General features: G+C 41.2%; 1 protein-coding gene across 2 annotated transcripts in view; it reads right to left on the bottom strand.

Annotated features, from left to right (window-relative positions):
- The window catches only part of fndc3a (fibronectin type III domain containing 3A), a 183,242-nt gene that overhangs the window by 28,748 nt on the left and 140,735 nt on the right, over positions 1–13,759 (bottom strand). For both annotated transcript variants that reach the window (XM_084143025.1, XM_084143026.1), the window contains 5 exons: positions 12,330–12,448; positions 10,343–10,448; positions 9,334–9,527; positions 8,942–9,055; positions 8,570–8,719 (listed from right to left, as the gene is read on the bottom strand). In XM_084143025.1, the coding sequence (XP_083999151.1) occupies positions 8,570–8,719; positions 8,942–9,055; positions 9,334–9,527; positions 10,343–10,448; positions 12,330–12,448 (683 nt within the window). The remainder of the gene's footprint in view (positions 1–8,569; positions 8,720–8,941; positions 9,056–9,333; positions 9,528–10,342; positions 10,449–12,329; positions 12,449–13,759) is intronic.

Below are 13,759 nucleotides of genomic sequence, written 5' to 3'. Positions count from 1 at the left end.
TTCTTTAAGAGGCTCCTCTGTCCTCCACTCGTTACCTGTATTAAGGGCACCTGTTTGAACTTGTTATCAGTATAAAAGAAACATGTCCACAACCTCAAACAGTCACACTCCAAACTTCACTATGGCCAAGACCAAAGAGCTGTCAAAGGACACCAGAAACAAAATTGTAGACCTGCACCAGGCTGGGAAGACTGAATCTGCAATAGGTAAGCAGCTTGGTTTGAAGAAATCAACTGTGGGTGCAATTATTAGGAAATGGAAGACATACAAGACCACTGATAATCTCCCTCGATCTGGGGCTCCACGCAAGATCTCACCCCGTGGGGTCAAAATGATCACAAGAACGGTGAGCAAAAATCCCAGAGCCACACGGGGGGACCTAGTGAATGACCTGCAGAGAGCTGGGACCAAAGTAACAAAGCCTACCATCAGTAACACACTACGCCGCCAGGGACTCAAATCCTGCAGTGCCAGACGTGTCCCCCTGCTTAAGCCAGTACATGTCCAGGCCCGTCTGAAGTTTGCTAGAGTGCATTTGGATGATCCAGAAGAGGATTGGGAGAATGTCATATGGTCAGATGAAACCAAAATATAACTTTTTGGTAAAAACTCAACTCGTCGTGTTTGGAGGACAAAGAATGCTGAGTTGCATCCAAAGAACACCATACCTACTGTGAAGCATGGTGGTGGAAACATCATGCTTTGGGGCTGTTTTTCTGCAAAGAGACCAGGACGACTGATCCGTATAAAGGAAAGAATGAATGGGGCCATGTATCGTGAGATTTTGAGTGAAAACCTCCCTCCATCAGCAAGGGCATTGAAGATGAAACGTGGCTGGGTCTTTCAGCATGACAATGATCCCAAACACACCGCCCGGGCAACGAAGGAGTGGCTTCGTAAGAAGCATTTCAAGGTCCTGGAGTGGCCTAGCCAGTCTCCAGATCTCAACCTCATAGAAAATCTTTGGAGGGAGTTGAAAGTCCGTGTTGCCCAGCGACAGCCCCAAAACATCACTGCTCTAGAGGAGATCTGCATGGAGGAATGGGCCAAAATACCAGCAACAGTGTGTGAAAACCTTGTGAAGACTTACAGAAAACGTTTGACCTGTGTCATTGCCAACAAAGGGTATATAACAAAGTATTGAGAAACTTTTGTTATTGACCAAATACTTATTTTCGACCATAATTTGCAAATAAATTCATTAAAAATCCTACAATGTGATTTTCTGGATTTTTTTTTCTCATTTTGTCTGTCATAGTTGACGTGTACCTATGATGAAAATTACAGGCCTCTCTCATCTTTTTAAGTGGGAGAACTTGCACAATTGGTGGCTGACTAAATACTTTTTTCCCCCACTGTGTGTGTGTATATATATATATATTTTTTATTTTTTTCCTGCTCTAGGGATATAATTATTGCCTGGATAACCTTATTTACTATTATGTATTGATTTCTTGTTCACTCTTTATGCGGTGCGCACTGCAGAGAACACCGGAAGAAGAATGAGCCCTGAATTACCACAGTGAATTAATGTAATGTTTGTTTATGTGTCAATTAATCCCATAAGGGGCCATTGGCCAACTGCCGATTTGACACAAAAATAAAATGTCACTCAGGGAATACCACACCACACTACCCCACCCTACACTACCCTTCCCTACGCTACACTACCCTACACTTATTTGGGAGACAAACCATGAAACTATGTAATTAAACACTTAATAAAACACCAGATTACCCTGGTGTGAGGGCTGAGAGTAGATATCCTTAATAAAACACCAGATTACCCTGGTGGTAGAGTAGATATCCTTAATAAAACACCAGATTACCCTGGTGGTAGAGTAGATATCCTTAATAAAACACCAGATTACCCTGGTGTAGAGTAGATATCCTTAATAAAACACCAGATTACCCTGGTGGTAGAGTAGATATCCTTAATAAAACACCAGATTACCCTGGTGGTAGAGTAGATATCCTTAATAAAACACCAGATTACCCTGGTGGTAGAGTAGATATCCTTAATAAAACACCAGATTACCCTGGTGTAGAGTAGATATCCTTAATAAAACACCAGATTACCCTGGTGTAGAGTAGATATCCTTAATAAAACACCAGATTACCCTGGTGGTAGAGTAGATATCCTTAATAAAACACCAGATTACCCTGGTGGTAGAGTAGATATCCTTAATAAAACACCAGATTACCCTGGTGGTAGAGTAGATATCCTTAATAAAACACCAGATTACCCTGGTGGTAGAGTAGATATCCTTAATAAAACACCAGATTACCCTGGTGTGGGGCTGAGAGTAGATATCCTTAATAAAACACCAGATTACCCTGGTGTAGAGTAGATATCCTTAATAAAACACCAGATTACCCTGGTGTGGGGGCTGAGAGTAGATATCCTTAATAAAACACCAGATTACCCTGGTGTAGAGTAGATATCCTTAATAAAACACCAGATTACCCTGGTGGTAGAGTAGATATCCTTAATAAAACACCAGATTACCCTGGTGGTAGAGTAGATATCCTTAATAAAACACCAGATTACCCTGGTGTAGAGTAGATATCCTTAATAAAACACCAGATTACCCTGGTGTAGAGTAGATATCCTTAATAAAACACCAGATTACCCTGGTGGTAGAGTAGATATCCTTAATAAAACACCAGATTACCCTGGTGGTAGAGTAGATATCCTTAATAAAACACCAGATTACCCTGGTGGTAGAGTAGATATCCTTAATAAAACACCAGATTACCCTGGTGTAGAGTAGATATCCTTAATAAAACACCAGATTACCCTGGTGGTAGAGTAGATATCCTTAATAAAACACCAGATTACCCTGGTGTAGAGTAGATATCCTTAATAAAACACCAGATTACCCTGGTGTGGGGCTGAGAGTAGATATCCTTAATAAAACACCAGATTACCCTGGTGGTAGAGTAGATATCCTTAATAAAACACCAGATTACCCTGGTGGTAGAGTAGATATCCTTAATAAAACACCAGATTACCCTGGTGTAGAGTAGATATCCTTAATAAAACACCAGATTACCCTGGTGTAGAGTAGATATCCTTAATAAAACACCAGATTACCCTGGTGTGGGGGCTGAGAGTAGATATCCTTAATAAAACACCAGATTACCCTGGTGTAGAATAGATAGCCTTAATAAAACACCAGATTACCCTGGTGGTAGAGTAGATATCCTTAATAAAACACCAGATTACCCTGGTGGTAGAGTAGATATCCTTAATAAAACACCAGAACACCCTGGTGGTAGAGTAGATATCCTTAATAAAACACCAGATTACCCTGGTGTGGGGGCTGAGAGTAGATATCCTTAATAAAACACCAGATTACCCTGGTGTAGAATAGATAGCCTTAATAAAACACCAGATTACCCTGGTGGTAGAGTAGATATCCTTAATAAAACACCAGATTACCCTGGTGGTAGAGTAGATATCCTTAATAAAACACCAGATTACCCTGGTGTAGAGTAGATATCCTTAATAAAACACCAGATTACCCTGGTGGTAGAGTAGATATCCTTAATAAAACACCAGATTACCCTGGTGTAGAGTAGATATCCTTAATAAAACACCAGATTACCCTGGTGTGGGGCTGAGAGTAGATATCCTTAATAAAACACCAGATTACCCTGGTGGTAGAGTAGATATCCTTAATAAAACACCAGATTACCCTGGTGGTAGAGTAGATATCCTTAATAAAACACCAGATTACCCTGGTGGTAGAGTAGATATCCTTAATAAAACACCAGATTACCCTGGTGGTAGAGTAGATATCCTTAATAAAACACCAGATTACCCTGGTGTAGAGTAGATATCCTTAATAAAACACCAGATTACCCTGGTGGTAGAGTAGATATCCTTAATAAAACACCAGATTACCCTGGTGGTAGAGTAGATATCCTTAATAAAACACCAGATTACCCTGGTGGTAGAGTAGATATCCTTAATAAAACACCAGATTACCCTGGTGGTAGAGTAGATATCCTTAATAAAACACCAGATTACCCTGGTGGTAGAGTAGATATCCTTAATAAAGATATCCTTAATAAAACACCAGATTACCCTGGTGTAGAGTAGATATCCTTAATAAAACACCAGATTACCCTGGTGTGGCTAGAGTAGATATCCTTAATAAAACACCAGATTACCCTGGTGGTAGAGTAGATATCCTTAATAAAACACCAGATTACCCTGGTGTGGGGCTGAGAGTAGATATCCTTAATAAAACACCAGATTACCCTGGTGGTAGAGTAGATATCCTTAATAAAACACCAGATTACCCTGGTGTAGAGTAGATATCCTTAATAAAACACCAGATTACCCTGGTGTGCTGAGAGTAGATATCCTTAATAAAACACCAGATTACCCTGGTGGTAGAGTAGATATCCTTAATAAAACACCAGATTACCCTGGTGTGGGCTGAGAGTAGATATCCTTAATAAAACACCAGATTACCCTGGTGGTAGAGTAGATATCCTTAATAAAACACCAGATTACCCTGGTGGTAGAGTAGATATCCTTAATAAACACCAGATTACCCTGGTGGTAGAGTAGATATCCTTAATAAAACACCAGATTACCCTGGTGGTGGGGAGAGTAGATATCCTTAATAAAACACCAGATTACCCTGGTGTAGAGTAGATATCCTTAATAAAACACCAGATTACCCTGGTGGTAGAGTAGATATCCTTAATAAAACACCAGATTACCCTGGTGTGGGGAGAGTAGATATCCTTAATAAAACACCAGATTACCCTGGTGGTAGAGTAGATATCCTTAATAAAACACCAGATTACCCTGGTGGTAGAGTAGATATCCTTAATAAAACACCAGATTACCCTGGTGTGGGGCTGAGAGTAGATATCCTTAATAAAACACCAGATTACCCTGGTGGTAGAGTAGATATCCTTAATAAAACACCAGATTACCCTGGTGTGGGGCTGAGAGTAGATATCCTTAATAAAACACCAGATTACCCTGGTGTGGGGCTGAGAGTAGATATCCTTAATAAAACACCAGATTACCCTGGTGTGGGGCTAGAGTAGATATCCTTAATAAAACACCAGATTACCCTGGTGTGGGGCTGAGAGTAGATCTCCTTAATAAAACACCAGATTACCCTGGTGTGGGGCTGAGAGTAGATATCCTTAATAAAACACCAGATTACCCTGGTGTGGGGCTGAGAGTAGATATCCTTAATAAAACACCAGATTACCCTGGTGTGGGGCTGAGAGTAGATATCCTTAATAAAACACCAGATTACCCTGGTGTAGAGTAGATATCCTTAATAAAACACCAGATTACCCTGGTGTAGAGTAGATATCCTTAATAAAACACCAGATTACCCTGGTGGTAGAGTAGATATCCTTAATAAAACACCAGATTACCCTGGTGTAGAGTAGATATCCTTAATAAAACACCAGATTACCCTGGTGTAGAGTAGATATCCTTAATAAAACACCAGATTACCCTGGTGGTAGAGTAGATATCCTTAATAAAACACCAGATTACCCTGGTGGTAGAGTAGATATCCTTAATAAAACACCAGATTACCCTGGTGGTAGAGTAGATATCCTTAATAAAACACCAGATTACCCTGGTGTAGAGTAGATATCCTTAATAAAACACCAGATTACCCTGGTGGTAGAGTAGATATCCTTAATAAAACACCAGATTACCCTGGTGTGGGGCTGAGAGTAGATATCCTTAATAAAACACCAGATTACCCTGGTGGTAGAGTAGATATCCTTAATAAAACACCAGATTACCCTGGTGGTAGAGTAGATATCCTTAATAAAACACCAGATTACCCTGGTGGTAGAGTAGATATCCTTAATAAAACACCAGATTACCCTGGTGGTAGAGTAGATATCCTTAATAAAACACCAGATTACCCTGGTGTAGAGTAGATATCCTTAATAAAACACCAGATTACCCTGGTGGTAGAGTAGATATCCTTAATAAAACACCAGATTACCCTGGTGTAGAGTAGATATCCTTAATAAAACACCAGATTACCCTGGTGGTAGAGTAGATATCCTTAATAAAACACCAGATTACCCTGGTGGTAGAGTAGATATCCTTAATAAAACACCAGATTACCCTTGTGGTAGAGTAGATATCCTTAATAAAACACCAGATTACCCTGGTGTAGAGTAGATATCCTTAATAAAACACCAGATTACCCTGGTGGTAGAGTAGATATCCTTAATAAAACACCAGATTACCCTGGTGTAGAGTAGATATCCTTAATAAAACACCAGATTACCCTGGTGGTAGAGTAGATATCCTTAATAAAACACCAGATTACCCTGGTGTAGAGTAGATATCCTTAATAAAACACCAGATTACCCTGGTGGTAGAGTAGATATCCTTAATAAAACACCAGATTACCCTGGTGGTAGAGTAGATATCCTTAATAAAACACCAGATTACCCTGGTGGTAGAGTAGATATCCTTAATAAAACACCAGATTACCCTGGTGTAGAGTAGATATCCTTAATAAAACACCAGATTACCCTGGTGGTAGAGTAGATATCCTTAATAAAACACCAGATTACCCTGGTGGTAGAGTAGATATCCTTAATAAAACACCAGATTACCCTGGTGGTAGAGTAGATATCCTTAATAAAACACCAGATTACCCTGGTGTAGAGTAGATATCCTTAATAAAACACCAGATTACCCTGGTGGTAGAGTAGATATCCTTAATAAAACACCAGATTACCCTGGTGGTAGAGTAGATATCCTTAATAAAACACCAGATTACCCTGGTGTAGAGTAGATATCCTTAATAAAACACCAGATTACCCTGGTGGTAGAGTAGATATCCTTAATAAAACACCAGATTACCCTGGTGGTAGAGTAGATATCCTTAATAAAACACCAGATTACCCTGGTGTAGAGTAGATATCCTTAATAAAACACCAGATTACCCTGGTGGTAGAGTAGATATCCTTAATAAAACACCAGATTACCCTGGTGGTAGAGTAGATATCCTTAATAAAACACCAGATTACCCTGGTGTAGAGTAGATATCCTTAATAAAACACCAGATTACCCTGGTGTGAGGGCTGAGAGTAGATATCCTTAATAAAACACCAGATTACCCTGGTGGTAGAGTAGATATCCTTAATAAAACACCAGATTACCCTGGTGGTAGAGTAGATATCCTTAATAAAACACCAGATTACCCTGGTGGTAGAGTAGATATCCTTAATAAAACACCAGATTACCCTGGTGTGGGGGCTGAGAGTAGATATCCTTAATAAAACACCAGATTACCCTGGTGGTAGAGTAGATATCCTTAATAAAACACCAGATTACCCTGGTGTAGAGTAGATATCCTTAATAAAACACCATCTGGTGTAGAGTAGATATCCTTAATAAAACACCAGATTACCCTGGTGTAGAGTAGATATCCTTAATAAAACACCAGATTACCCTGGTGTGGGGGCTGAGAGTAGATATCCTTAATAAAACACCATCTGGTGTAGAGTAGATATCCTTAATAAAACACCAGATTACCCTGGTGTAGAGTAGATATCCTTAATAAAACACCATCTGGTGTAGAGTAGATATCCTTAATAAAACACCAGATTACCCTGGTGTAGAGTAGATATCCTTAATAAAACACCAGATTACCCTGGTGTGGGGGCTGAGAGTAGATATCCTTAATAAAACACCAGATTACCCTGGTGTAGAGTAGATATCCTTAATAAAACACCAGATTACCCTGGTGTGAGGGCTGAGAGTAGATATCCTTAATAAAACACCAGATTACCCTGGTGGTAGAGTAGATATCCTTAATAAAACACCAGATTACCCTGGTGTAGAGTAGATATCCTTAATAAAACACCAGAACACCCTGGTGTTAGTAATCTGGTGTACAATTACACCAGGTGCATACATTTGTAGTTTAGTGTATATGGTCAAGTGGGAATTGAACCCACAACCTTGCATTGCTAGCAGCACCCTCTTGCTAAGCCACACTAGACCACAGTCACCTGTACCACGTATTGATCTCATGACTGTACACTACTCACCGTCGGCTGTACCTGGGCCAAAACCTTCCCTAAAGTTTGTTCTCCAGCACTTCTATTTCCATGACTAATCAAAACTCATTTTCTCATGGCTCTCTCTTGTCACTCTGCAGCAGATACACATATATATATAAGCGAGCAATATGTTTGGAACATCTAAAATCGCAATAAATAAAAAAAGCGCAGTATTCGAATCGCAATACATACTGAATCGCGAGTTTCGCATACGTATCGTAATCGAAGTATCGAGATAACGTCGTAGCGTGAGGTCACTGGCAATTCTCAGCACTACTAGTGACAGAGAGATAGTACCAGGTACCAGGTAACCTTTCTAGTGACAGAGAGATAGTACCAGGTACCAGGTAACCTTTCTCTGGTCCTGTCTGACTGTAGATAGAAAGTAACAGATAACTCTAGGTCACCTGAACACGGCAGTAGAAGCAGTAACTACTAAGTACCAGGTAACTTGTCGTTAGTGCTGAGGGGACAGGCTCACCTGAACACGGCAGAAGTAGTTGGTGGCGGGCAGCAGTCCCTTGACCTCGTGGGTGAGGCTGGCACCGCTGTAACACACCTGCATGGTGCCCTCCGCCGCTCCCCACTCCACACGGTACTCTGAGACCGCCGCCCCGTTACTGGCCGGAGCCTGGGGAGGGAACAGGGGGGAGCAGTGGTGAGACTGGTACATAATGGATTGATTGATTGATTGTTTCAATACAGATAAACTCCCGTATCGATATATATATATATATACTCCTGTTTTGATTGACAGGATGATTGATGTACTTTATATTTTCCCCTGGGATCATTTCTGCTGTAGTACCAACCGTGTAGAACAGAAGTCACAGTTGTTGTGTCGTGTTCTTACCTCCCAGCTAACCACAGCCACGGTAGGGGACTTGCAGGTAATGTGAGGGGCTTTACAGGGTTCTGGAGCCCCAGGGCCCATGGTCACCTCACAATGCTCTGACAGGGGTCCGTACTAACACACACAACACACACACCAAAATACACACTCATTAGTCAGTGACACTCAAACACACTTTCTTAAATGACACAAAATGACATACAGGAATAGAGGGGGCATACGGGGAAGAGATTCAGTGAAAGACAAAATCCACTTTTTGTTCCCTCCTGCAAACTATTTAGTCAAATCCATACACTGAACAACAAAAAAAAGCCTCTCCTGTATCATTCATAAACGGATGAAGTAAGTTGATTTCTTAGCAGCTAGGGGATAAAGCCAGTTTGGTGTCTCACCCCAGCCTTGTTGGCAGCCCGCAGGCGGAAGCTGTATGTCCGTCCCGGCAGCAGATTACCCACGGTGTAGTCGACCTCCGAACCTTGGTACACCTCCCTGACCTCCTCCTGACCTGCTGACCCCTGAGTACCAGCGCCACACACCTCCACACTATAGACCGACACCGGGCTGCCCCCATCCACACCCGGAGGACCTGGGAGAGAGACACATTTTTGTTTATTTCATATTTAACTTTCAGATTATTCTCATTGAGATGTTAAATGGCTAAAATAGCAGCATATATAGTTACAAACAATGACCAACAACATATTTAGCACAAAGTTAAGGTTTTGTCCATGATTTTGTCCATGATTCAGGGTTGACAATAGACTCTGCTTTAATGTATCAGACAGCTAGACAAAGCCCCCAACACAATGAATCTGCTACATGGCATATATTATAATAAAAAGCCAGTTTTTCCCAGGTACCAAAAGAGAATAAACAACGCCCACACAGACAGACAGAGTGGTGGTTAAGGTTGGCATGGTGACAGAGTGGTGATTAAGGTTGGCATGGTGATAGAGTGGTGATTAAGGTTGGCATGGTGATAGAGTGGTGGTTAAGGTTGGCATGGTGATAGAGTGGTGGTTAAGGTTGGCATGATGATAGAGTGGTGGTTAAGGTTGGCATGGTGATAGAGTGGTGGTTAAGGTTGGCATGATGATAGTGGTATTTAAGGTTGCCATGGTGATAGGGTGGTATTTAAGGTTGGCATGGTGATAGCGTGGTGGTTTTGGTTGGCATGGTGATAGAGTGGTGGTTTTGGTTGGCATGGTGATAGAGTGGTGGTTTTGGTTGGCATGGCGATAGAGTGGTAGTTTTGGTCGGCATGGTGATCGCGTGGTGGTTTTGGTCGGCATGGTGATCGCGTGGTGGTTTTGGTTGGCATGGTGATCGCGTGGTGGTTTTGGTTGGCATGGTGATCGCGTGGTGGTTAAGATTGGCAGGGGGGCTGGCAGAGAGACTCACCCCAGCGCAGCAGCACCTCTCTGGCCTTGGGCTTGCCCACCACGTGGGGCGGCTGGCACTGCCCTGGAGGCACCGCAGGAGTCTGGACCTGCAGAGTCTCTGACAGCTGGAACACAAGAACAACATGTTAGGATCAGACAACACAACAACAACAACAACAACAACATGTTAGGATCAGACAACACAACAACAACATGTTAGGATGAGACAACACAACAACAACAACATGTTAGGATGAGACAACACAACAACAACAACATGTTAGGATCAGACAACACAACAACAACATGTTAGGATGAGACAACACAACAACAACAACATGTTAGGATGAGACAACACAACAACAACAACAACAACATGTTAGGATGAGACAACACAACAACAACATGTTAGGATGAGACAACACAACAACAACAACAACAACATGTTAGGATGAGACAACACAACAACAACAACATGTTAGGATGAGACAACACAACAACAACATGTTAGGATGAGACAACACAACAACAACATGTTAGGATGAGACAACAGTATTTGGATAGGGAGACAAGACAACCCTCCATCTGTAAATAGGTAGGACAGCCTTACTCCCTGCCTTACAAACACATTTATATTTCAAATTATACAACTGATGAAAAAAAATACATTAGCACAGTATCTATACATACGTAGGGAGTTTTAAAAATGTAGGACTACACTGCATATCATTGCCATGTTGATCTGCTGTGTATGTCCAGAGAAGACAGCCACCCAACGTATGAGCATTATGTCACGTTATTCAGCAACCCACAACAACAACAAAAAAACGAACACTTAACAAAAACAAAAGCTTGGCATCATGAGTCATGTTTCTCCACGCCCTCAATGAATAAAGGCATTGATGCAGTAATATCATACAACAGCTGAACTGGCTAATCAACAATTAGCCCAGCTTCCTACACCATTGCGGCGAGGGTTAACTCATTACAGCCCTCTGTCTTGCGCGTACATATGGTACGAGTCCCAAATGGCACCCTATTCCCTGTATAGTGCGCACTACTGAGCCCTAAGTAATGCACTATACAGGGAATAGGGTGCCATTTGGGACTCATCCCCATGAAGATGATCATTAATGACCTCTACACGAGAAAACAGATGAATGGCAATCTCCTATTAGAAGCGGGCCAGAATTAGACGGCATGGGCATAACTGGAATAAATACTCCTAGTGTCATTTATCAGATCATTATGAAGCAGAGGATCAGACCACACACAGCTGAGAGAGAAACAAAGCTGTGGAGAGAGTTTAGAAGTAGAAAGATATATCTAGAGAGAGTTTAGAAGTAGAAAGATATATCTAGAGAGAGTTTAGAAGTAGAAAGATATATCTAGAGAGAGTTTAGAAGTAGAAAGATATATATAGAGAGAGTTTAGAAGTAGAAAGATATATCTAGAGAGAGTTTAGAAGTAGAAAGATATATCTAGAGAGAGTTTAGAAGTAGAAAGATATATCTAGAGAGAGTTTAGAAGTAGAAAGATACAGTGGGGGGAAAAAATGTATTTAGTCAGCCACCAATTGTGCAAGTTCTCCCACTTAAAAAGATGAGAGAGGCCTGTAATTTTCATCATAGGTGCACGTCAACTATGACAGACAAAATGAGGGTGGCTGACTAAATACTTTTTTCCCCCACTGTATATCTAGAGAGAGTTTAGAAGTAGAAATATATATCTAGAGAGAGTTTAGAAGTAGAAAGATATATCTAGAGAGAGTTTAGAAGTAGAAAGATATATATCTAGAGAGAGCCATGCAAATAGAAGGAGATAGAAATAGATGTGTTTTCTTGTGTTAGCTATATCACGAGTGACAGAGACACAGCGGTGAGAAACATCACCGACAAAGAAAGATACGGCTGGTCCGAAGCTCTCACGGCTGCGAGGACTGCGTGTCGTTCGCTCGAGTACATGCAGAGTTGTATATGTGTGGGTGCAGTAAGGTGATGACTCACTGGGCTCTGGCCCCCCTCACTCATGCAGTAAACTCTGGTCTGGTAGGAGTGGCCTGGTTTCAGCCCCTCACACGCATGCTCCATGGCTGGACCACTGTACGCCAGCTCCCAAGACACGCCTAGAGACACACATACAGGGGGACACACACACACACACACGGACAGACACACACACAAACAGAGAGACATGAACACATGAAGAGACACACACACACACAGAAACACACACTACTAAGCGATCTTGTTCTTGTTAAATACTGTGCCTTCAGAAAGCATTCATACAGTAACCCCTTGACTTATTCCACATTTTGTTGTGTTACAGCCAGAATTCAAAATTGATTAAATACGTGTTTTTTTCTCTCACACATCTACACACAATATCCCATAAGGACAAAGTGAAAACATGTTTTTATACATTTTTGCAAACGTACTGAAAATGAAATACAGAAATAGCTCATTTATATAAAGTATTCACACCCCTGAGTCAATACATGTTAGAATCACCTTTGGCAGCGATTTCAGATGTGAGTCTTTCTGGGTAAGTCTCTAAGAGCTTTGCATAGCAGGATTGCACAATATTTGCACATTATTCTTTTAAAATTATTCAAGATCTGTCAAGTTGGTTGTTGATCATTGCTAGACAGCCATTTTCAAGTCTAGCCATTAGATTTTCATTCCGATTTAAGTCAAAACTGTAACTCGGCCACTCAAGAACATTCAATGTCTTCTTGGTAAGCAACTCCAGTGTATATTTGGCCTTGTGTTTTTAGGTTATTGTTCTGCTGAAAGGTGAATTTGTCTCCCAGTGTCTGTTGGAAAGCAGACTGAACCAGGTTTTCCTCTAGGATTTTGCCTGTGCTTAGCTAAAAAAAACTCCCTAGTCTTTGTCGATGACAAGCATACCCATAACATGATGCAGCCACCATCATGTTTGAAAATATGAAGAGTGGTACACTGTGTTGTGTTGGATTTGTCCCAAACAGGCTTCCTTCTTTTCACTTTGTCATTTAGGTTAGTATTGTGGAGTAACTACAATGTTGTTGATCCATCCTCAGTTTTCTCCTGTCACAGCCATTAAACTGTTTTAAAGTCACCATTGGCCTCATGGTGAAATCCCTGAGCGGTTTCCTTCCTCTCCGGCAACTGAGTTAGGAAGGACGCCTGTATCTTTGTAGTGACTGGGTGTATTGAAACACCATCCAAAGTGTAGTTAATAACTTCATCATGCTCAAAGGGATATTCAATTTCTGCTTTTTTCTTTACCCATCTACCAATAGGTGCCCTTCTTTGTGAGGCATTGGAAAGCCTCCCTGGTCTTTATGGTTGAATCTGTGTTTGAAATTCACTGCTCGACTGAGGGAACTTACAGATAATTGTATGTGTGGGGTACAGACGAGGTAGTCATTCAAAAATCATGTTAAAACACGATT

Source organism: Coregonus lavaretus (genome assembly GCF_964263955.1).
Source record: "Coregonus lavaretus genome assembly, chromosome: 26".
In the NCBI taxonomy this organism is placed as follows: domain Eukaryota; kingdom Metazoa; phylum Chordata; class Actinopteri; order Salmoniformes; family Salmonidae; genus Coregonus; species Coregonus lavaretus.
This window is presented reverse-complemented; position numbering and strand designations above follow the sequence as displayed.